The sequence below is a fragment of the Macrotis lagotis genome, chromosome X (assembly GCF_037893015.1).
Source record: "Macrotis lagotis isolate mMagLag1 chromosome X, bilby.v1.9.chrom.fasta, whole genome shotgun sequence".
In the NCBI taxonomy this organism is placed as follows: domain Eukaryota; kingdom Metazoa; phylum Chordata; class Mammalia; order Peramelemorphia; family Peramelidae; genus Macrotis; species Macrotis lagotis.
The window spans coordinates 442,067,451-442,092,972 of NC_133666.1; the positions used below are offsets into that span (position 1 = coordinate 442,067,451).

The 25,522-nt window shown below is 33.3% G+C and overlaps 1 protein-coding gene across 2 annotated transcripts in view; it reads left to right on the forward strand.

The window, feature by feature from the left end:
• LOC141503314 (desmocollin-3-like) overlaps positions 1-24,060 on the forward strand; it is a 51,308-nt gene extending 27,248 nt beyond the window's left edge. The window contains exons 10-17 of one of the 2 annotated variants that reach the window (XM_074208542.1): positions 2,106-2,353; positions 5,813-5,955; positions 13,515-13,739; positions 15,119-15,346; positions 16,687-16,811; positions 19,562-19,819; positions 21,224-21,269; positions 21,348-21,432. In XM_074208542.1, coding sequence (XP_074064643.1) covers positions 2,106-2,353; positions 5,813-5,955; positions 13,515-13,739; positions 15,119-15,346; positions 16,687-16,811; positions 19,562-19,819; positions 21,224-21,259 — 1,263 coding nt within the window. In that variant the 3' untranslated portion in view covers positions 21,260-21,269; positions 21,348-21,432. Of the gene's footprint in view, positions 1-2,105; positions 2,354-5,812; positions 5,956-13,514; positions 13,740-15,118; positions 15,347-16,686; positions 16,812-19,561; positions 19,820-21,223; positions 21,270-21,347 lie in introns of both variants that reach the window. The other variant, XM_074208541.1, reaches the window with a different exon arrangement.
• Positions 24,061-25,522: the final 1,462 nt, after the last annotated feature.

A 25,522-nucleotide genomic window follows, 5' to 3' on the forward strand; every position in this document is an offset into this window, starting at 1 on the left:
AGAACTTGTCATTTTGTCTTTAATTAAGTTAAATGAACTTTGGCATTTACAGGAATAAAACAAATGTTCAGATAAAGTGTAAAATAATCTGTGCTTTTCATTCATATGTAAGCACTCCTCCATTTTATGTGTTCATGAATCTTTAGAAAATTATCTCATCATAATTAGTGCATGACTTGGTAGCCAATTCTTTGTAGCCATTATCACTTTGCCATTAACTAATGTAGTTGAAACATGTATTTTCCAAATACTAGCAATTGATCCAGTCTCCTAAAGTTATATTTATGTTTCAAGAAATGTGATTTTATTATTCTAGTTCAATATTCAGAAAATTCAGAGGCTTTTCTAAGTTAACCTGAAGTTTTTTTCAATCCAAGTTCACACACCTCTTGTCGAGAATCCCTACTCTAAAGCCAACAATTCTTAAATCATAAAACAAAATCACCCACCACTATGTGGATTTCTGAAATAGTTTTTGTAGTTTCAATAGCATCCCAGAAATAAGCTTTTATACTTGACTGTTTCTACTGCTTCATATCTGGTAGAATTAAGTATTTATAGAAGTTTCTGGCTTCTTGAAAAGGTCATGCTATTGGAAAATAATGATTACATTTTGTGTATATACTCTAAGAAAAGTTACGAATCATTTATTTATTTAACCCTCTAAATTTTGTCATACTTTATGTAAGTTCTGAAATCATAGGAATTGAGCTGCCATCTAGTTTATTCCAAACTTGAAAGGAATTGCCACTATAACATAAATAGTAAGAAACATGCAGCCCATGTTTCTGTGATCTTCAATCACAATTGGTTACAATACTTTCTTTAGGTTCTCTTTTGAATTATCTTTTATGTCCATGTGAAAATCCAGAAGTAGATAGTTATCATTTGTTTTTAATAAACTGTGAATTATTCTATGTTATATCATGGACATATATTCCAGAAAGACAATAGATTTCTTGATTGTACTCTGTTGTCATCAGATTGACAATTGCCTCTATTACCTGTAAGCAAGAAATCACACCAACTACTACTGCTGTTTTTCTCTTCTTCTTCTGATCTAAGTTTCTCATATATCAGTGAATCACTAATTCTATTTCTCCTTGAATGCTTAAGATCTTGAGAAAGGGTTGAGGAATTGGAAGAAAAGGGAGTCTGAATATAATCAGTCAAGAAACATTTATTAAGCCCTCCAAGAGCACATTCTCCATTTTTATGGAGAAAATATGCAAATAGAGTACAGAATACATAAAGTATAAAAGGGAATCATCTTTGAGATAAGAGTTCTGTAAGGGGAAGGGCTAGGAGGGAGATTTTTTAAAAGAAGGTGAATTAGTAGTACTGAATTTTGAAAACTAAAGAGGTCAGAAGGTGAAGGTGAAGCACAAGAGCATTTTCAGGGTTCAATTGTGTAAATGTATAGACTACTTTGAAAATTTGATTCCTTGTGAGTTTTCATTAATTTTTTAAAAACAAACAAACATTACAATATATCCTTAATATTGATTAACCATGGTTAACCCTCTTTATGTTGGAGTAATAACATAGCTGCTCCCTGGAAATTGAATTTTTCAGTGTTTACATGCTCTCCATCCAAGTGGAACTATTTGAGAACAAGTATTGTAGTCTTGGGTGTGCATGTAATACTAGGGCCTCCTTGAGCTAGAGAAAACTAGAAGCAAAAGTAGTTGGTGAATCCCTATTCAGAGGTAACCAAGGCTGCTATTTGTCCACTAGATAATAACAATAGAGCAACTGTCTTTCTGGGATGTGTATACATGACAAAGCAGAGAAACTCCCAAGATTTATCAAAACAAATGGCAATTACCTAGCTCTGGTTATTCCTTCTGGAGCAACTGTACCCTTATTTTTTCTTCTCTCACTTTCTCTTTCTCTCTCTTTTCCATCTTTCCATCCTTCTTTCCTGAGGGTCAGGACCTTAAAAATAATCTATTAGTTTTCTGATTTGGAATATATGCACAATTTTGGTAAAGGATTTTCATATCTCTTCTTATTTTGATATTTGTTGTCCAAATCGACTGCCTGCTATTATCTTGGTCATGTGTCATGTGGATATTGATACTGATGTAAATACTCTTTTGTAGCCACTGAACTATGAGGAAAACCAGAAGGTGATGTTGGAAATTGGTGCAACCAATGAAGCCCCATTCTCTAGAGATATTCGGAGCATGAGCACAGCTATGGTAACTGTAAATGTAATAGATGAGAACGAAGGCCCGGATTGCAGCCCAGAAGCACAAAGTGTTCGCATAAAGGAAAATGTATCTGTGGGGACGAGAGCCAGTGGGTATAAAGCACAGGACACAGAAACCAGAAGCAGCAATGATATAAGGTACAAATAACTCCTGCCTGCCTGGGTGAAGGCCAGGGCTTAGGTAAACATTGAGGTTGGGGAAGGATAATCCCCTGCTGAGGAGAGAGGCAGGGTCTGGATCAGGAGCCAAGAAAATATAAAATGCAAAGTCAAGCCATGTCCTTATTAGGGTTTCTTTAGAGCCCTGAAATTCCAGGTACTAGGATAAGTTGAAAAACTGGTTTTAGAAAGGAGTCTGAATTTGGGAGGTTAGAACTGGATTAGGAAGCAATACAGAATTTGTCAGAGGAACTGACCATTTGTCAGACAGACAGCCTCCTCCCTAAATTTAAGTCTTTTATGTCTGCTGTTTACATTCTCCACCCCTATCCATTGCTGATAAGAAAGAGGGATCACAGGCTCAGGGTCTGCTTTGTTTTCCCTTCTCTTGTCTGCTGAAAGAATGCAGTGAACTCAGACACCATTCAACCAGTCATCATGTCTCTCCTTGTTGTTTGAGCAGCCTTGGGGGAAAAAGTCTCTATCCTTTCCCTGTCTTATATATTATGTGGACATGTTCTCCTGTCCTTTCTTCAGCTCTGTATACTTTCTTCTGCCACTGCACAAAGTCCTAAAGATTGTTTGTCCCATAGTCTATGTGAGGCTATGAACATCTGAACAATATATTTTTTCCAACTTTTATCCAATTAATTGTAACAGTCAAGAACATGAATTCATTTCAAATGAACAAATATTTATTAAGCAGCAACTATATTTAAGACGCTGTACTAGACACTAAGGATACACACTTGGCCATAAGAGGGCTAAAAAATTTCTACTCTCAAAGAACTTTCTATTTCACTAATGAGATGATTTGTTAGAGAAATTTTCTCTAGCTAGAGATATTGTTCTAAATCAAAGGGACAAGGGTGATGGAAAGGGTGGGTGGAAACCACACCCAGTAAGAGACTGGAATTAGAACCTAATTGTGGAGATTGTGGAAGATAGACAGGCTGGGTCATGACTTTCTAGGAACATGCTGGTAATCAACATCTTATTTATATACTATTTTTCTTGCTATGTTAGTCTGAATAGAGCATCCCAACAGGAGTGGATGATAAAGGTGAAAATCTGAGTTCTTATAGAAGTCTGTTCAAAGAAGATGAATCAAAGGTGTTAAAATCTCAGGGTGGCATTGGGGTGGAACAATCATTGTGATAGGTGTATAACTAGAGATATTTCCATAATTCAGTTCATGTTCCCCTTATGACAATTAAAATAGGGAAAGTGCAATGGAGCAATGAATCCTTTCCCCCCCAAAATATTCTTTAATCTGCCACGGGGAGAAAATGAGGCATTTTGGTAAGAAGTCAAGGGGTAGCTAGGTGGTACAGTGGATAGAGCACCAACCCCGGAGTCACAAGGACCTGAGTTCAAATTTGGCCTCGGACACTTAATAATTACCTAGCTGTGTGACCTTGGACAAATCACTTAACCCCACTACCTCGCAAAAATCAAGGGAAAATTAAAAGTCAAGATGACATCTTATATCTGGTATTAAAGGCAAATCCACGATGTTAATGCTGACATCACCTAGAATTAGAGGGAAGTGGTAAGGATTGCAGCAAGATTGCTTCCTTATCCCTGTGTCCCCAACTCCTTAGCATACAATGATATGACATTCTGGCTAACATGGCATAATTTCAGTTACCAATTCTATCACAATATCAGTCACTTTCAGTCGTAGAAAATCAGACACAATATTTTGCTTACTCTCTGTGGCTAGGATACTGAACCATCATGGAAAATACAATACTTTATACATAAAGCCTCGCTAGCCAGGATGTAGGCAGTAGTGGAGATGTAGGACTCTTTTGGATATGGAAAAATAGTCATCTTCAGGGTATGGCCTACTCATGTCCTTCACTTCTGACAGATGCTCTAATTGATTTATTAAAGTTTAGTTTGGGTAAGCTCTAATTGGGATTCAACTTTTCATAAGAACATTTCTGTCTTCACATTTCATGGTCCAGGAACCTAAGTTAGAGTGAAGGTGAATCTACTTAATAGTAATGCCCAATTGATTTGTCTTTGATGGAACTGTCAGCAGGTCTGAAGTTGCTCTGAGTTGTCATGACAGAGTGGGGATAGTGTTAGACTTAGATAAGGAAGACTTGAATTTAAATCCTGCTTCAGGTATATCATGAGTGTATGATCTTGAACATGTCATTTAAACTTCTTATTAATTAGGTTTTATTTCCTCAGCTGCAAAATGGTGACAATAATATTAGCTACCTTCCAGGGTTGTTATGAAGATAAAAATGAACAAATAATTTAGTATAGTACCTTGCACAATATAAGTAATATTTATATAAATGTTAGATATTAATAGTAGTAGTAGTAGCGGTAGTGATAGTCAAGGTAGGCCGTGTATATATCCTTGCATGAATATGTTATTTTCTAACCAGTAGACATTTAAAGCCTAGAATCAAGTTGTCCTTACTGAAGCCTGTAAATCTTGTGATTGGTAGTTTTAATTCTAAGATGGTGAAGGGTTCACTCTTCCTTTTGAACTCCTAAAGAAATCTGTCACATTGTACAGAATTCAGAGAGGGTAGTAATTCAGTCAGAGAGTGAATCAGTAGAAAACCTACTCTATTAGGCAAGATACTCACAGATTACCTTGGCTTATTCTCTGTGAACTTCTTAGGGGTAAAGAGTTTCTTTCACTGGCCTAGAAGCCTTGGGAGTTTCATTGTAAGCTCAATGGAATAATGCAAGGGAGTTCCATGTGCTCTATAGGTCTAAGGTTCATTGACTTCAGCTCTACTCAAACTAAAATTTTACTCTTTTTCCCTAAAAAGTAGCAAATGTACCTCTTATTAGTTCATGAGGTAGTTCATCAGCTATTCCGATGTTTTGAGCCAAATTCTGTCACAGCTCTGGAGTCACCCAGATAAGGGACTAGCAAGTAGCTCTGTCATTGAAAACTTCAGCAACTGAAGGGGAAGGCTGGCTATGTTCCAAGTCATGTGCAAAGGATTAGTAAAAAACAAAAACAAAAACAAAAAACTTGGGCAGAAGGACAGTACTTCTCTAGAGGAAAAAAGGTGATTGCTAAATGGAGAGCCAAGCAAATGTAAAGAAAAATGTCAAGCTTTGATCCCTACCAAGGTTTGTTCAGAGAACACAAATCTAGATGGGTGAGTTGTGAATGTGAAACCAATTAATTGTGGGAACTGAAAGAGACAGGTTTTAAACTCAGTTTTGGATGAGATGACATATAGTTTAGAGGAAATGATCAGTTAAAGTTCGCCACAACCTTTCTCCCCAAAGCATCTGTCTTTTATGATCTTGCCTAAAAATTTCACCAGTAATGTGACTTTACTTTCAATGTATTTGTAAACTATAATAAGAAATCAATTTTAATAACAATATTTTATTTTGGAATGCTTCACATTTTTGAGTTATAAAAGTTTTTTGATTCTTTATTTATAGGTATAAGAAATTAATTGATCCCAAAGGGTGGTTCACCATTGATGAAGCTTCAGGGTCAATAATAACTTCCAAAAAACTGGACAGGGAGTCAGAAGTCATTAAAAATGGTGTATATACTATTACAGTGCTTGCAACAGACAAAGGTGAGACATTTATAATACTAAAAATGTCATAACTCAGGTATTCAAAGTGCATTTGAATCTGATATCTTTTTATTATTAATTTCTAATTGGGTTTATTATCTACTAATAATGAAACTTGGAATATGTCAGTCTAATTTATTGCTAATGTATATTTTCTCATTATTTCCAGTTAATATACTGAATTTTATCCCTATTAAATATTCTATCTAAGATTTATATGGTAAAATGCAATAAATGGTTTATAATCTACATTTTGATTATTAATCATTTGGATTGTTGTAGTTCAGTCATTTTTTATGTCTAACTTTTCATGATTGTATTTGGAATTTTCTTGGCAATGATACTGGAGTGGTTTGCTATTTTCTTTTTTTCCTTTCCATTTTGCAAATGAGGAAACTGAGACCAGCAGGGTTAAGGGACTTGTCTAGGTTCACACAGTAAAAAGTCATATTTGAACTCAGAAAGATGAATCTTCCTGAATTCAGGCCTGATACTCTATCTACTGTGCCAACAAGCTGTCTTCTTGAATTAGCTCAGAGAAATATAATAACATTCAAAAATATATTGAATTTCAATGTATGTATTATGTATATGTATAATATATGTAAAAGACATACAAAATATTCTTATATACATATGTGCACACATATAATATGAAATGCAAAATAATATTATATATGTATATATATTTATTCACACACATATACATACATATTTGTATAATATTACTGGGGAACTAGCTAGTGTGTTTTGAGGCTTCCTTCTCCAACTAGCAAGTATTGAGAGAATGGATATGTTATCATCATTAATCCAAGGTAGATTTTTTTGGAATAAGAGATCCTTTGTCATCCTTAGTCATAGTCAAACTCCTACATTTTATAGATGATGAAACAGGCCCAGAGGGATAGGCATCCAATGATTCATACTTTTGGATACTGTAACATGTGACAATCTACTGTAGTTCTTGCATGTGAGGGAGGGGAATTGATATTTGTATGGAAGGTGGAATTGTTTGAATGAAAGCAAAGATCCTGAAAGTGATGAAGTGGTTCAGCATCAAGTATCTGTGGAATTGATTTTATTTTCATTGACTCAGTAGAAGCATTATATGATTAGGAAGAGCAAACCAGGACTTGATTCCTTTTTTTAGCTTTTGTATTCGAAAAATAAACATATGATTGATCTTTATATAAGTTATCACCCTTTCCCCAAGGGAAATATATATATATATATATAATATATATAATATATATATATATTAATATATATATATACAGAGAGAGAGAGAGATAGATATAGATAGATATAGATATATAGATATAGATAGATAGATAGTGAAGTTATTATACTAGACAAATGAGGTCATTTAAAAACAAACACTAGATAAACTATAATAAAGAATCAAAATATGAGTTGTATTAAGATTTTAGATTTTAGTATTCCCTATGTCTGTATATAAAATAACATGGAAAGTTAAATTGTGCAGTGATGTTTGACTTGAAATGCTTTTTATAAGTATAAAAAATCTAAGGACTTGAATGTGTAGGCTACTTGAATGAATAAATCAATGAACCAATGACAAATAAAAATAGATATTCCTTATTCTCAAGATGACTGCAGATTGAATACATGTAGCAGTTTTCAGTTTCTGATGAAAAGCCCACTTGCTTTTTAAGGTACAGTGATAAAGCAGGTGGTAATGCATCTTCTCTATTGCCATCTTCACTAATAAAATTATGCCTGTTTCTAATGGCAAACTACTTGCAAAAGCGAAGGATATAGTTGTCAAGAACTTTCAATTCTGAGTCTTTAGTAGATTTAGTGGCTACTTAATTTTTTAAATTTTTTTTTTTTAGGTTTTTGCAAGGCAAATGGAGTTAAGTGGCTTGCCCCAGGCCACACAGCTAGGTAATTATTAAGTGTCTGAGACTGGATTTGAACCCAGGCACTCCTGACTCCAAGGCGGGTGCTTTATCCACTACTCCACCTAGCCACCCCTAGTGGCTACTTTAATAGCTAAAGCTGCTGAGGAAAAAGAATCATATTTCCTGCAATGCCTGGTTGCATAGCCACAAATTGATCCTCTATATCACAGCTGCAGGGTTGAGACAGGAAATAGGATTAGTAGTCTGGAGAAGCATTGATATTCCCAGGGTCTTTGAGCTCAGAGTGGTCCTAGATTGTTTCTACTAGAAGAACAATTTGATTGAATAGTTTTGTTGACCTTTACTTTGGTCCTTCCATTATCAGTCTCTATATATGCATATATATATACATGCATATATATATAAATATATATATATATATATATATATATATATATATATATATATATATATATATACATATATCATTCTATGTCTCTTCTACCTTTTATAGTGAATGTCCTTGAAAAGGCAATAAGAAATTGGTGGTTTTGCCTGACTCTTCTCCTCTCACTGCTTCAATCCATCTTCCATTCAGTCATCAAAGTAATTTTTCTAAAGCACAAGTCCAACCCAACAAACTCTTCCCTATTGCCTCCAGGATCAAATTCAAAATGTTCTGCTTAGAGTTACCTTTCCAATATTTTTATAATTTGCTTCCTGTTAACAATTTTTTTTGATCCAGTAACATTGGACTTCTTGTTCTTCTATAAATATGACACTCTATCTCTCAGTTGATCATTTTGTTTCCCATGCCTGCAATGTTCTCCTTAGTCTAATATGTCTGTCTGATTTCTTGGTTTGCTTTAAGTCCAGGAAGTTTTTCCCAATCCCTCTTTAATTCTAATACTTTCCTTTTCTTAATTATTTCCTATTTATCCTACATATGGCTTGCTTAGTATTTATGTTTACATATTGTTTTATTAATTAGATTGTGTTCTCTGAGGGTAGGAATTATCTGTTGCCTCTTCACATTGTTATTGCTTAGTACAATGACTGGCTATAGTAGATGTTTAATAAATTTAATTGATTCATTGATTTTTTTTAATAATTTTTTTTTGCAAGGCTATACTTACCCAACTAGTAAGTTTCAAGTGTCTTAAGGCTGAATTTGAACTCAAATACTTTTGATTCCAGGGCTGCATCACCTAGCTGCACCCAAAAGTTACTCCTTTTGGGAATGAAAATAGGAATACTTTTAGCTTTAAAGAAGTTTTCTTTTTTTTTTTTATTAGCTTTATTTTAAAAACTTGTAGTGTTTTTTTCTCCCTGTACTTTGACCAGAGTACTAAGTTGCAAGGCTATCTTCTGTATGACAGATACTTTTCAGATAAGAAGATTGCTGTCTCCAGTCCTATATAATGCTTTGCACTTAATTGTTTACTTATTGTTTTCATCACAACAGATTCTTAACCTATTTCCTTTGCTAATATGGTGAAGCCTATGGATCCTTCTTAGAATAATTTTTTAAATGTCCAAAACAAAATGGAAAGGAATACAACGAAAACTAATAGCTAGTGAAAATAAAGATATAATTTTTTTGGATCCAAATACAAACTCCCACCCCCTACCTTGAAATCTATTTACGTTTCTGTACACTTCAGTTAAGCTACTCTATATTAGAATGTTTCTTTTCATGATTATGGATGAAAGGTGTAGTTAAGCTAAAGATTCAAAATGAGGAGACTACTCATGTTTCTTACAGGTATTGTATTAACTTGTTGAATGGGGATAATAACAAGGTAGGTACCAGACCAGGATTTCATTAGCACAATGAACTTCAGGGTAGGGTAACACATTTTACCAACTTATTTAGTGAAAATAAAAGAACATTAAGGTTTAAATATACATTTTCCCACATTTAAAAGTGTTTATGCTAATGAATATCATGTCATGTTTTATAGTCAACTTTCAAATAATTTTTTACATTTTATGTCATTTTTTACATGTATTATAGTAAAAAAGATGAAAGATAATAAGGAGATAAAACTCTAAACCATTTATTATTTCCAAAGCTATGACTTCATTATATAAGTTATTCTATCTTCTTTCCTCCTTGCCTACTGTCATTTCTGATATTGTTTAAAACTTATCTGGGACTATTAATAGTGTACTTCTCCACACCTATGAAATAGGTGTATATAGGAAATATATAAATGTATAGTATTTTTTTAATAATATTTGGACGTAGTTTGTCTCTATTGACCAACAAGGTGAAGGGAGAATATAGCATTCATCATAGTTTATTAACTAGTTTGAAGACCTTTTTAGGTTGTTATTATCCTAACTGAGATTTCACCTATTTAGGGTGATGGTCAGCTGCAGACTCCTTCAAAATCATTTGCTTTTCCAGGGTACCCTCTGACCATGGGGCTTTCCCATTGATCATTTAAGTGCCTATTAATAGTGCAGATAGATGGGGCAGCTAGGTGGCACAGTGGATAGCGTACTGGCCTTGGAGTCAGGAGTTCCTGAGTTCAAATTCGGCCTCAGACAAGTAATAATTACCTAGCCCTGTGGCCTTGGGCAAGCCACTTAACCCCATTGCCTTGGAAAATCTAAAAACAAACAAACAACAACAACAACAAAAAAGCCCAGTGCAGATAGAAATGGGGAAAACAGAAGAAAATATTCAAAATAAGAAACTTAAATATTGCTTTTAATTAAAATTCTGACAAATTCTAACAAAATGTTTTTTGTGGGGGAGGGGAAATATGGACAGGCTCAAGCAAGAATTTTAAATTATAGCAACATTCTCTCTAATTCCCCCAATGTGCTTGTATTCTTCCAAAACTGATTTTTAACATCATTTCCAAATTCTAAAGTTCAGTTCCAAATTCTATTCCTCCTTCCTTCTTCCCTCCCCTTGAGATATTAAACAATATGATTTATTATTCATGTGCAATCATGGAAAACATTTCCATATTAGCCAGTTTGTGCAAGAAGACTTGAAAAGAAAGAAAGAAAAGGAAGAATAATGTTCTTCAGGATATATTCAGGTATCATCAATTCTTTCTCTGGAGGTGAATAGCATTTTTATTGTTAATAATGCTGTTGCTGTGTACAATGTTTCTTCTGGTTCTATTCACTTCATTTTGGATCAGTTCACATATTTCTTTACAATTTTTTCCTGAAATCATCCTACTTACATCCTAAAGTATATAATATACTAGTAAATAGTAGAGTACAATAATATTCCATTGCAATCATATCCTTATTCAGTTATTCCATAATTGATGGGCATTCCCTCAATTTCCAATTAGTTCCTTTACTCTTTTTTTCTGATGTCTTGGGATATAGACCTAGCAGTAGAATTGCTGGAACAATGTGCATGCACAGCTTTATAGCTCTTTGGACAGAGTTCTATTTTGTTCTCCAGAAAGACTGGATCAATTCACAACTCCCAACAACAGGTCATTGATGTCCCAGTTTTTCCACATCCCTCAACATTTATCATATTTCTTTTCCATCACACTAGCCAATTTGAAAGGGGTGAGGTGGTACCTCAGTGCTATTTTAATTTGCATTTCTCTAATACTGGTTTAGAACATTTTTGTATGACTAAAAATGGCTTTGATTTCTTTGCTTAAAAACTGTTTGTATCCTTTAATTATTTTTCATTTGGGCAATGGCTTGTATTTTTAAACATTTGACTCAATTCTATATTTGAGAAATAAGGCCTTTATTAGAATTTTTAAAAAATTTCCTATCTTTCCTTCTAATTTTTTTTGTTTCATTGGTTATGTTTGTCCAAAACCTTTTACATTTTATATAATCATATAATGATCCATTTTATATTTTGCTATGCACTCTATATCTTATTTTGTTCAAAATTCTTCCCTTATCCTTAGGTCTGATAGGTAAACTTTTCTATAGACTCTTAATTTTTTTATGGCATCAGTTTTTATGTCTAAATCATGTACCCATTTTGACTTTTTCTTGGTATATGATATTAGATGTTGGTCTGTAGCTGGTTTCTGTCATACTATTTTTCTGTTTTTCCAGGAATTTTGGTCAAATAATGGATTTTTGTCCAATAGCTTGAATCTTTCAGTTTATCAAACTTCAGATTACTATGGCCAGTTACTATTATGCATTGCATTCCTAATTTATTTGACTGATCCACCCCTATCTTTCTTATCCAGTACCAGCTTGTTTTAATAATTGCTTTTATATAATACAATTTGAGAACTGGTTATTATTAGACTACATTTCTTCAAATTTTTATTGATTCTCTTGATATTCTTGATCTTTTGTTCTTCCAGATCAATTTTGGTTTTTTTTTTGTAGTTCTTCAAAATAATTTTTTGATTGTTTGGTTGGTATGGCACTGAATAAGTAGATTAATTTAGATAGAATTTTTAATTTTTTTATTTTCTCAGTCTACCCCCAAAAATGAATATTTTCCCAACTCTGCCTTTATTTGTGTAAAAATGTTTTGTAATTGTGTTCATATAGTTCTTGGGTTTGTCTTTTCAGATAGCCTTCCAAGTATTTTATATTATTTATGGTTATTTTAAGTGTAATATTAATAATTACTTAGTTGTATTCTTTGCTTCTAGACTTTGTTAGTACTATAAAAATATACTGATCCTTTATGTGGATTTATTTTGTGTCCTGCAAATTAGCTAAAGTTATTAATTTTTTCAAGTAGTTTTTCAGTTGATTCTCTAGAATTCTCTGAGTATATCATCATATCATCTATAGAGAATGAGTTTAGTTTCTTCAATGCATCTTCTAATTCCTTCAATTTCTTTGTCTTTTATTGTTACAGCTAGCATTTTCTAGGATAATATTGAATAATAGTGATACTAATGAGCATCCCTCTTCCCTGATTTTATTAATTTTATTACCCCATTAAAGGTAATGTTTGCTAATGGTTTTAGCAAGGTTAATATTACTTATCATTTTAAAGTAAGCTCTGTTTGTTCCTATGTTCTCTTGTGTTTTTAAGAGACATGAATATTGTATTTTGTCAAAGGCTTTTTTGCTCCTTGAGATAACCATATGACTTCTGTTGGTTTTCTTATTAATGTGGACAATTATGATTATGGTTTTCCTTAAATTGGATCAGTCCTCCATTCCTGGTAAAATTCCCAATTGGTTATAGTGTAATATCTTTGGGATATATTGTTATAACTTCCTTCACCATTCTTAACTAGAAAGTAACTACTGCAGAGGTAAAAGTTAAAATGATTTTAGAATAGTGTGCAACTCAAGTGACATATTTTAAGTTTACAAAATTTTATTTTATTGCATTATCATCCTTTTTTTTAAATAAGGAAGTGGGGTTAAGTGACTTGCCAAGGTCACACAACTAGGTAATTATTAAGTGTCTAAGGTCAGATTTGAACTCAGGTCCTCCTGATTCTGGGGCTAGTTCTCTATCTACTGTGCCAACCTAGCTGCCCACCTGTATTACCATCTAAGTCTTTGTTTTTTTTCATAAAGTCTTTTTATTTTGATTGTATATCTACAAAAAATTGCATAATATAAAGAGAGTAAGAGAGAGGAGGGATACCCCCAGATGGAGGAAAAGATTTAAAATTCTACATGATTATGGTTTAAAATTGAATCTTAATTGATTACTAGAAGAATGAATAAAAGAATAAAAATTTTCTCCAATTCTCCTAGATGGTAAAACATGTACGGGCACCCTTGGAATTATCCTTGAAGATGTGAATGACAATGCTCCAGTCTTCCTTCAAGAGAATGTAATACTTTGCAAATCAAAGATGGGGCATACAACAATTGTTGCTGTTGATCCTGATGATCCCATGAATGGGCCTCCATTTGACTTCAAATTAGGACCCAGTTCTCCTGATATTCGGAAAATATGGACAATCACCAGATTAAATGGTACATATCTACAACTCAATTTCATTCTTACTAGAAGCCTGATATATGCTAAGAACCTGGGTCACAAAGATAGTTACAGCACACAATCACCTCTCAGGGAACAGAGGGAAGTTTTGGGAATAGAATGACTAGGGAAAAAAATCCTACCAAAAATGGAATTCAAGTTGAGTATTTAAGGAATTCAGGAAAGTTAAAAGTGGAAAGCTGATAGGAAGCAGAGTATTCCAAGCATAAACAACAGCCAATATGAAGAGAGGGGAACCAAAGATGGAGTATCATATATCAAGAACAAGTGAACCTACTCGTGTATATATGTGTCCATGTATTGTTCTTCATGTGAGAATGAAGTCTTTAATAAAGAAGTTCTGAAATATAGTCATTTTTCTAGCATTATGTTATCTAAGAAAAGTATGTTTTCATAGTATATGAGTCTAATAACAATATGCCATTTTTGGTGCCAAACTTTCAAAGAAAGGTACTCAATATTTTAGTTAATTTTTCTAATCATATGCTGAAATCTAATAATTGTTCTAGACTAAAAGTGGTAAAATGTTTGGCTTAGTAATAGATTTTCACAGAGAAAAGCTGTGGAAGGATATGCAGGTCAGTATACAAAGGATGGTTTCATTTTAAGTTGTTTGTAGCTAGAGGTATAGGTAAATATAGATATATTTAACAAATTTGAGCAATTGTGGAAATTTAACTTTTTATTGTGTGTCTTCTGCTTAGAGACATTTGTTGGTTCCCAATTACTTACCCAATAATGACTAAATGCCTTATTTAGACTTATCTCAGACAATCCTTTCACAAAATCTTTCTTGGCAAATGCATAAATTACTAATCTCTTACTTCATCCTCTTATTTTCTACCTCCATTCAATTCTCATCAAATCCTGTATGCTTTAAATGCATTTCTCCTACTACCCTTTCTCACCTTTAATGTCTATATATTGGAAAAACTAAATATCTTTAATGATCCATCTCAATTACCATTTCCTCCATGGAATTTTTTGTGATCTACTATTGTCCATAAGTGCCTTGAATTTCTCCTAAAACTTATTTGCATCCTCCTTATGTACTTAGCATACTTTATTTTGCATTATTGTTATTTTTGATTTTGTTTAATTTCTCTTTTTAGAGTATTAACCCCCCCCTCCCACCTCCATAGGCAGAGACTGTGCATTAGGTTCATTTATATATCTCATTGTTTAGGAAAATGACATACAGATTAGGCACTGAATGAAAGTTATTGAATAATGATACATAGCTCGACAGGTATGTGATCATTATAGACAATTGTGTTGAAAAATGTAGAGAGATAAATGGATGAGCAACAGGTAACTTAGAGTTGATTATACTTGGCTTTTTATTTTATTTCAGATACATCTGCACGTCTTTCATATCGGGATAATGCTCATTTTGGAAAATATGCCATACCTATCACTGTGAGTGATAAACATGGAATGTCTTCAACAAAGACACTACGTGTCAATCTCTGTGATTGTTCTCATCCAGAACAATGTAAAACTGAGAAATCAGCATATTCGGACATAAGACTAGGCACATGGGCCATTCTTGCAATATTATTGGGTGTAGCATTGCTATTTTGTAAGTCTTTTTGTTTAATTGAATATGATAATGATACTGGTTGGGTTTAATGGTCTCTGAAGTTCTTCAAACCAGGGATTCTGTAACAATGTTGTACTGACTGAATATAAGGCTTTACATTTTACAAATTATCTTCCTTACAGAAAATCTGTAAGGGAGATATCAGACTACTAAATGTTGTCACCAACACTATATCAATGATAAATATGGGCCTTATAGAAATAGTGACTTCCTGAAAAATCAGGCTACTAGCAATGGCAATACTAGGGACTGACTCTAGGGATACAAATTACAAGACTTCTCTGCTTGCCACTGTACTACTTTTTAGTAAATATCTTTTATCTAATGTTTAGGAACCAGTGTGAAAATCACCAATTTATTTAAATCCCTCAAGGCTGTTATCACTTAATCTTTACTTATATTGAGTTCTATCTTAGGAGATACATACACATATGGACAAATATAATTTGTTTTTATTTGTTTTACTCATTGCTTTCTTAGCCAAAAAATTTATCACAAGGTGGTTAGCCTACTTGGTGATAAGTTGCTCTCTACTTAGCTAGGTTGCTCCTTAAAATGCAGAATTCAGATCATTGTCAGGTCTCTATTTGAAGACTTTTCAGAATAGAAATCTATGACTTTTAAGTTATATTCTCCTATTTGTTAGGAACACACAAAAAAACAATTACAGATTTCTTAATGCACATTTGTGTAATTAAAGCTTAAAAATGCATTAAGACTTTAGGGATACCATGTATCCCTAAATGTATGACTTTATTCTTCTGTATTTTGCAGCCATATAGATCTAACATAGAATTTAAATCTTTAGTAGTGGAAAAATGTTGCAGTGTCTTTAATAAAGATACTGATCAAGAACATTTATTCGGGATAGAATGGTCTTTCTTTGTCTTGTATTCATAGGGACAATTTATATTTTTTGTATTAAAATATTTATTTGTGGAAGGGGGAATCCATTCTCTAAATAGATATAGAAATTTGTAAATTTTATATGTTGCCCTAAGTTTATTTCCTTTTTCTTATTGTGGGAAAGTATTAGGCTCTGTGTCTATAAAAAGATTAAATTCATATAAATATATTTTCACCTACTTATTTTGAAACCTAAGTTTACTTGGGGTTACTCAATTTGGAGTGACCAAAAAAATCCACTTAAAGAACACTTGATATTCTCCAATTCTATCCACTTATTCCATATGTAGAAAAGTGAAGGATTGATCCAAGGTCTAAATTATCTAAATAATCAACAGAATAAGTAGTCATTATACCTATCTTGTACTTCTTACTTGGCATATTAAACTCAAATGGTTCTATTCCTCACTTAGGTATCTTATTCACCTTAGTCTGTGGAATTTGGAATCCCTCAAAAGTAAAGAAACCTTTTCCTGATGACATGGCTCAACAAAATTTAATTATATCAAATACAGAAGCTCCTGGAGATGACAGAGTGGTAAGTAATGTGCTTTTAAGAGCAATTCTTTAATCATTAATGGATTGTCTTTTTTATTATGTGAAGTTTTGCTTCTTCACATATAACAATTTTGATATTTCTAAGTCTTTTTTTAATCTTTTTGTAAGACAGTGGAGTTAAGTGACTTGCCTAAGGTCAAACAGCTAGGTAGTTATTAAGTGTCTGAGGTTAAATTTGAACTCAGGTACACTCCTGACTCCAGGGCCGGTGCTCTATCCACTGCACCACCTAGCTGCCCCCATTTGTAAGTTTTTTTAAAACAGTATCTAATGTCTTGTCAGGTAACACAAGACTATTCAGAAAACATTTGTTGAAGTCTGCATTCAATTTTGGCTAAAGAACATTACTAATTAGTTTTTTACTGTAATCAATCAAGCCATAAGCATTTATTAAGTATATTCTATGTGCTAGGCCCTAAGATACAAAGAAAAGGGTCCCAAGGAGCTTATCATGTAGCTAGGGAAACCAACACATAGGTATGATTGATATACACACAGACACACAGACACACACACACACACACACACACACACACACACACACACACACACAAACAGACCCCCCCCCACAGAAAATAGCATATTAGGAAATTTTTATGGAAACTTTTCATACTATGTTTAGGTATACCTTGGAGATATATGGAGAGTTTGTTCTAGACCAAAGGGAAATTAGCCTAATCAGAGTATAATTTGGCAAAGTGATAAGTGGGCCATTAACTTGACAGAAGGATAGTGTGGGATTGAATTAGTTCAGTAAAGTGTCAAGATGGGAAAAAAAGGAGACAGTATGAGCTAGGTGGCTCAGTGGATAGAGCACTGGCCCTGGAGTCAGGAGGATCTGAGTTCAAATCCACTTGACACTTACTAACTGTGTGACCCTGGGCAAGTTATTTAATCCCATTGAATCACAAACAAACAAACAAAAAAGGAAACTATGCAAGGTCCTGGCACCTTAATAGATGTTTAATAAATATTTATTGATTTATTGTTTGTACAGGGGAGATGGCCTGAAGAAGAATTAAGGAGATCCAGGGTGCTGGAGGTCCTGGTTTTGAGGGAGAGTAATGGGGCGGCTAGGTGGTGCAGTGGATAAAGCACTGGCCCTGGAGTCAGGAGTACCTGAGTTCAGATCTGGTCTCAGACACTTAATAATTACCTAACTGTGTGGCCTTGGGCAAGCCACTTAACCCCATTTGTTTTGCAAAAACCTAAGGAAAAAAAAGGGTGTTGAAGGGAAGGTAGAGAGGAGTTGGAAAGAAATTGATTATGAAAGGATCAGAGAATTTCAGAATTCTTGATTGTGGAAGTAGTATATTTGTGGGTGATGGCAAGATTCAGAGTATGATTATCTTTGGTGGGATGGTGGAGTATCTCAAGTGAAAGTTAGTAGGTGGAAAACTTGAGAGGTTAGGGTGTTTGAAGGAGAGTCATTATTGTATATGTATATTGTATGTATGGGACCCATGAAGTCTAAGATTCAAGTCCTGTCTCTCATCCATAAGGCTTTGTGACCTTGGGCTAGGTCCCTTAGTGTCCTGAGAAACTATGCTACCTAGTTGAGAAAAGGTCAACTTGAATTGATTAAGGAAGTTTCCTTATCTTAAACCACTCTAGTACTTTGCCATGAAAACTTGAAATGGCATCAGGAAAAGTGGGAAAGTACTGAAATGATACTGCAAATAATACTACATGAAATGATACTGAAATGAAAATGCATACATAGTTTCATTACCTGGAAAATCCTACTACAAATATCATCCATCCTTATCTCTATGTTAAAGACTGTTGGGATAGATAAACCAGTCAATGCCCTAAAGGAACTTTCATTCTAAAGCAAGTTTTGGGAGATAAAGGAAATTAATTTATATTAAAAAACTTATAGGTGAAGTAATAGAAGAAAGTAACAGAACTTTCTTATATAAAGTTCTAAGCCAGATGCAGTTTCACTTACATGATCTTGCACAGACTGTAGCTATATCTGGAATGTTCATCTTCCTTGCCTCTATCCTTAGGGATTTATTGGTGCTATTGCTAGGTAATGCTTGTGCCTTTGTGACCTTATTTGGATTTTCTTGGCAAAGACATTGGAGGGGTATACCTTTTTCTTCAGTTTATTCACAGATGAGGAAATGAAGCACATTAGATTAAATGACTTGTCCAATTCAAACCAACTAGTAAGTGTCTGAGATAAGATCTGAACTCAAGGACAGGAATCTTCCTGACTCCAGACCTGGTAATCTAGCTACTGGGCCACCCTTTAGGATGCTTAGCTCTTCTTGTCTCTTAGTTTAGTTGTCACCTCCTGTTCTTGCCCTTCCATTTTTCCTAAATGAAAAAGTTATCTTCCTTAAGTTTTGTGAAGGCTAGACTGCTCCTTTGACCCTGTCACTTTCTAGTTTGTATTTTACTTATTTGTATATATGTTGTTCAGCACACACTCCCCTGACTCTCTACAGCAGAATGCAAACTCCTTGTCAACACAAACCTTAATTTTCAATTACCACATCCCTATTTCTTACTGTAATAGTTGATGAATGTTTATTGAAATGATGCTAAGGACAGATTTGCTTTACAATAAATTTCATTCCATAATACATACTGGTATACAAATATCAAAGGTTAATTGACTAAATGTATTGCAAATGACTATATTCCTTTTTTCTTTTGTACCTTTTATCATTCATTGCATCTCTTGATCATTTGATATAAATGAATTTATTTTCTTTCAAGTGCTCCACAAATGGATTTGCTACACAGATGCTGAATGGTAATAGCCAAGGTTTTTGTGGCACATTGGGATCAGGAATTAAAAATGGGGGACAGGAATGCTTTGAAATGATGAAAGGAGGTCATCAGACCTTGGAATCCTGTCGAGGGGGAGGCCATCACACTCTGGACTCATGCAGGAATGGAGGACATGTTGAAGTTGATACTTGCAGATATACATACTCTGAGTGGCATAATTACACTCAACCACGTCTTGGTGAAGTAAGTTTTCTGAAGAGTCTTCAGACTCTTATATATGTTTGTATTAGAATTTTTGTGAATGTATATGTGTGTGTATTAGATATGTCCATATATCTATATTTAGATATGTGTATCTCTCTTGCTATGTATGTCTATATATGTACATCTAGATCTATTCATAGAAAAGATATATAATGTAACATATTTTATATATAAAATTGTGTATACACAATGTATATGTAAGTATATATGCACAAATATGTGCATAGGTCACATTAAATTTATATTTTTAGGAACAATTATTTGTTCCTTATTTGATTATACTTGACCATATTTATTTGTAAATACTTATTTGATAAAGATTAGTTAGAGACAGATTTTATCTTGTCAACTACATTTCACTTAATATTTAATTCTTTAGCACCATTAGTTGGTTTAATCTCACCCAATAAAATTTTTATCTCATTTGCATGTTTCACTATACAAATTCACTTAATATAATCAAATTAGGTAAAACACATAATTAAATTTACAAACTCTTCAAGTGTGTATGTCTTACTGTCTATATTCTCTGTCCCAATAAGTTCATGAGACTAGTAAAGGATTTTGAGAGGTGAACAGAGAGTGAAATAAGAGTGATAGATACTCTAACTTCTTTCTTCTTTCTCTAAGCTTTATAATGCTTTGAGCATTTTTTTTTCATTCTTTCAAAAATCCTTAATCTTTTAGATCTTTACCTGAGGGAGAACTTATGACATGGATCTCTTGCCTATTCTTGGTAAATCCAAGTCTAGACCCATTTTTTTCTGAGTCTGGTTTTCATATCACAAGGTAATTCTGGGCTCAAATTGGAAAGAAGATAGGGTAGTAGAACCATTTATCTGTAGTTCTTTGTTTCAAAACTTATCACTGGAAAACTTATTCTTTGGGAAAACTTCTGATGACAGTGGAAAGAATGATGTTTTACAACAAAAGTTGTGTAAACCAGTACCAATTAATGACAAGGAAATTTAGCAAAGAACAAGAGGATTGAGACAGAGATGTAGCCTTGACTTTTTTTAAATGTCTAACCTTGAAATGAACTTCATATTGTGTTTCTCATGTAATTTCATTCAAATAACTTGAACAATGTGGAAAAATATGTCCCATTGTTATTGTTTGAGAGAATGAGATTTTGAGGTACAGATATATAGTTTTGATAACTTACCAATGGTGTTGAAGCAAAACTGGAAAGATCTGAGTCCTGGTTTTACCTCTATTTCATGAGCAAATACTGCTTTTAGTTGTAATTCCTGATGGAAATACAATTATGAAGAATGCATTTGTGCACAACCTTCTAATTGCATGATTGCTATAGTTCTACTAAATGTTGATTTTATAGTATTCTTATAATACAGGCCAACCATGTACATTTTTTGTGTGTAGGAATCCATTAGAGGACACACTCTGGTTAAAAATTAAGCAATCAAAGGTAAATAAAAATAATTTTTATATTCATCTATTTAGGTGCCTCTTTAAAAATAATAAAATGTGTTTTCTTACTTTGTAGAAGTTGCATCTCTGCAATCAGAATGAAGACAACACCAATGCTCAAGACTATGTTCTTTCATATAACTATGAGGGAAGAGGCTCTACAGTTGGTTCTGTGGGGTGTTGCAGTGAACGCCATGAAGATGAAGGGCTTGAATTTTTAGATCACCTGGAACCCAAATTTGCTACTTTGGCACAAGCATGCATGAAGAGATAAATGTGTTGCTAAGAGTTCTACACCTTTTTTTCCAAATAGTTTGTAGGGTTCCAGAACAAAAATTAAATTTGATGACTATGGTGAGAATTTTTTCCCCCTGTAAGTCTATTTACCTCTTCCAGTAAACTAAAACCTGGCAAAATGAAATATTCTTGAACTGGGGACAAATAACTATTTCTAAGGTTCCACTATAAGGATGAACAATTTAACAGTTTTGTATTGACTTGTATATTTTTTCCTCTCTCCCTTCCTCATCCTAAAAAAGCAAAAATATTTTGCCATTAAAACTTTGGTGATGGTGCTTTTAACAATATGCCAAATGATTTCCATGCTAACAGTCTTGTAGACTGTAAGAATTTCAAACCATTTAAGTATATTAAGACAGTACTTGAAACATTTTTAAGATGAGTGATAATGCCTTGATCATTCATATAGAGGGATGAGAGAGATGGAGAGGAAGGAAGAAAGGAAAAGAGAAGGCAGAGAGAGAAGAGGGAGGTAGGTGGAGGTGGGGAAGAGAAAGATATCATGCTCATTACCTTTAACAACAACAAAAAAGGATAGGTCTTTATTAAATTAACTGATCATAATACTGACTCCTGAGTCAGAGGATCTAGACTCAAATTCTGCCTTTGAGACTGGCTTATATACAAATGTGTGACCTTCTTTAAATTTCTTAATCTTCTATCTCAAATCTTCTTATAAAATCAGGGGTCCAGCTTCATAGCTATAATCCTTCATTAACTATACAGAGTTACTATATTTTTTCCTTACTCTCTGTGTGAGTTAGAAGCTCTTACTAGTTTCTCTAACTTGATTGTTTCCTTCCATTCATTGAAAGAAATAGAAATGGCCTTTCAATATTAGAACTGCAGAATAATATCAATTTCTCTTTGAAGGAGAGAATGAAATGACTTGCTTCTGATAAAAGTCATTCTCTTTCCAACATATATAACATTGCCACATGCTTATCTGTCTTTTACTACTTATGAACACAATAGTTTTAGTAATGGTTTGGTTTTCTATAACTCCCTTGCAATTTGTGGAGTGGCTCATACATTTTTTAAAAAGAATTTTGATTATATAACTGAAAGGATGAACAGTGAAGACTGAATAGATATGGAGTATTTTGTGTCAGATCAGAATAACAAGTGTATATTTCATGATGTAATCATTATTTTCATTGCAATTAGTCAATGTTTGGTGCTATCCTTTGTATTCGAAGAAGACCATGACACCAAATGAATAATAATATAATGCATGGGTCATATGGCATACAGAAGATCTACTCCCCAGTGTCAATCTGGATGAGGGACCAGGTCTTTCTAATTGAGGCACAGCCCATGGATGTTGTGAGATTGGTAGCTGGACTGGGTCTTCTTGGAATCAGGTTACTTGGAAATGCAATTAGTTATAATGAGTAAAGAAAAGATAATGATTGCTTTTACATGATCAAACCTAGCTTTTGATAGTTACCAAAATAGCTGGATATTCTCTAAACAAAGACATGTGGAAGTCTAGCTACCTGTGTTCTCCTGAATTTATGAATTATGAGGTATATAAATGTACCTCAGTATACCTTTCTTGTGCTAAATATCATTTCTTCCCCCTCTACACAGTTTCCTTTCCTTCTACTATCTTTCCATTCAAGCTTGGTTTACATAAATTCTCCTTTTATCTTCTGTCAAGAATCAATGTGATTTAAGAGAAGTCATTGTCCCTTCAAACACTTTAATTTGAGATTTCATTAAATAACAAAGAAGTAGTCATTGGAAGATTAAATTGTCATACCCTAAGTTCTCAGCTACATAAAATAATGTGAAGAGAATGTTTCCATAGTAGATTGCAAAATAAAGGAATAGGGATTTTTGAAGTAGATAATATAAGAATCCAGAGAATTTTTGAGCATGGTGAAACTGGATTAGGGAACCTGAGATTTTGGAGAAGTTCAGGAGGTAAGAGAAAAGCAAGGAAAGGAAAAGGAGAGAATAGATTGCCAAGAGTAGATTTAGCTACTTATATATTAATTAAGATTTACCTTCCACTCTTCCTCCTCCTCTCAGTAATCAAGGATTACTGTCATATTGCTTGGTGGAATAGTGAATAAAACGTGAGGCCTAAAATCAGGCAAATTGATCTTCTGAATTCAAATCTGGCCTTTGAAAAGTCAATTAACCCTGGTTCCCTCAGTTTCCTCATTTGTAAAATGAATTGGAGGAGGAAGTAGCAATCCACTCCAGTATCTTTGTCAAGAAAATCCTAAATAAGAACATGAAGAGTTGGACGTCATTGAAGCAAGTGAACAACCAAAACTCTTTTTAGGTCTCTTTTAACTATCTTAGCCCCTCCCCTTACTTTCCTTTGCTCTGAAACTTAAGTAAATTCAAGGGAAAAGGGTTTATGTAAGCTTGGTGGGGTAGCTTGGGTGAGGTTGGTGAAGGAATGGATCTACAATTAACTACATATTAACTACATGTATCCCAGAGGTCTAGGTATTATATATATATATATATATATATATATATATATATATATATATATATATATATATATGTGTGTGTGTGTGTGTGTGTGTGTGTGTATATATATATATATATACATATATATATATATTTATACACAGCTTAGAGGGAACTTTTATAGAAACTATTTAGGTAGATACAGAATTTTGCTTTGGAGATATATTTCATACTTTGAATTAATTTGCTATTGAAATGTTCATTTAATAAATTTATGGAAGTATATCTTTTTATATTTTTAAGAAGTTAATACCTTGTTGATTGGTATTATCTTTATAATGCAGAATCCTAAATTATGTGCTACTTTGACTAGAAAGTATGGATATTTAAAAAAGAAAACTTCAAATTTTTTTTTAAACAATGACTGCTTTTTATGCAAATGTACAGGATAATTTTCTTGGTTTTATGGAAATGTATATACATAGAATGTAAATTGTACATCTAGTGCTCTTGGTTTTTTTTGATACATCTGTTACAGAAAAGCTTTTATTTACTAAAATTGAAGTTATTCATTGTTATATTAGCTGCAACTTATAGTTTTGTAAATGGAATGGGAAAATAAAACATTTACTATATACTAATTAAAGGACTTTCAATTAATTTCATGCCTTTAAACAGTTACACTGCAGATAGTCTTTCCCTCAAGGAACTTATCCTCAAATGGACAAACAAGACAGGCTTATGTATGTCAAATTGTTGGAAAATGGATTGGTTTGGCGTCAATAGAATTTCCAGATGAGAAGTATATGGTATGATGACCAGGGGGAAAGCAAAAGTTAAGGTAAATATTATACAGACTTTAGGAGAGTAAGAATCTGGGGACTGAGAGGGGAAGGAAATGTCCTCTGTAAGGTTTCCTAACTGAAAGTTTTTCATTAAATCTGACAGGGATGGCACAAGTTAGTGTATCATTCTCACTGTAGGGGATGACTTCCACCACCAAATTCAAAAGTTTCAGTTGTACCAATGTTTTGCTTCTTTATCACCCCACTTTGTTTTTGCCACTTACTTTATATTTATGTGATTTCCTATTTTAGTTACATTAAAAACCACAGCACATTATAATCATCCAGAAGCAGATGACATTTATATATTAAATTTTTATTAGTTTCTATTTTCACAAGACTAAGTCTTCTCCTGTTTCCCATCAGATAAATAACCTATGACAAATCAGAGTCTATTTCTTTTTTATCCTTCCTATGCCTTAGGCACAATATTACATGCTCAAAAAATTGAACATTTAAAGGAGGAAAGAGTTTTAGGATCATCTATTCCAGCTCATTTAAAGACAAAAATAAAATAATTTGCATTTCTACTTTCTTGAAGTTTACAAATATTTTCCTCACAGGAACCATGAAGTAAATAATACAAATATTTTCCACTTGAGACTAGAAAAAGATGAGGAAACTAAGGCTTAACAACTGGTCAATGGAAAGCCTGAGTATGGAACCCAGATAT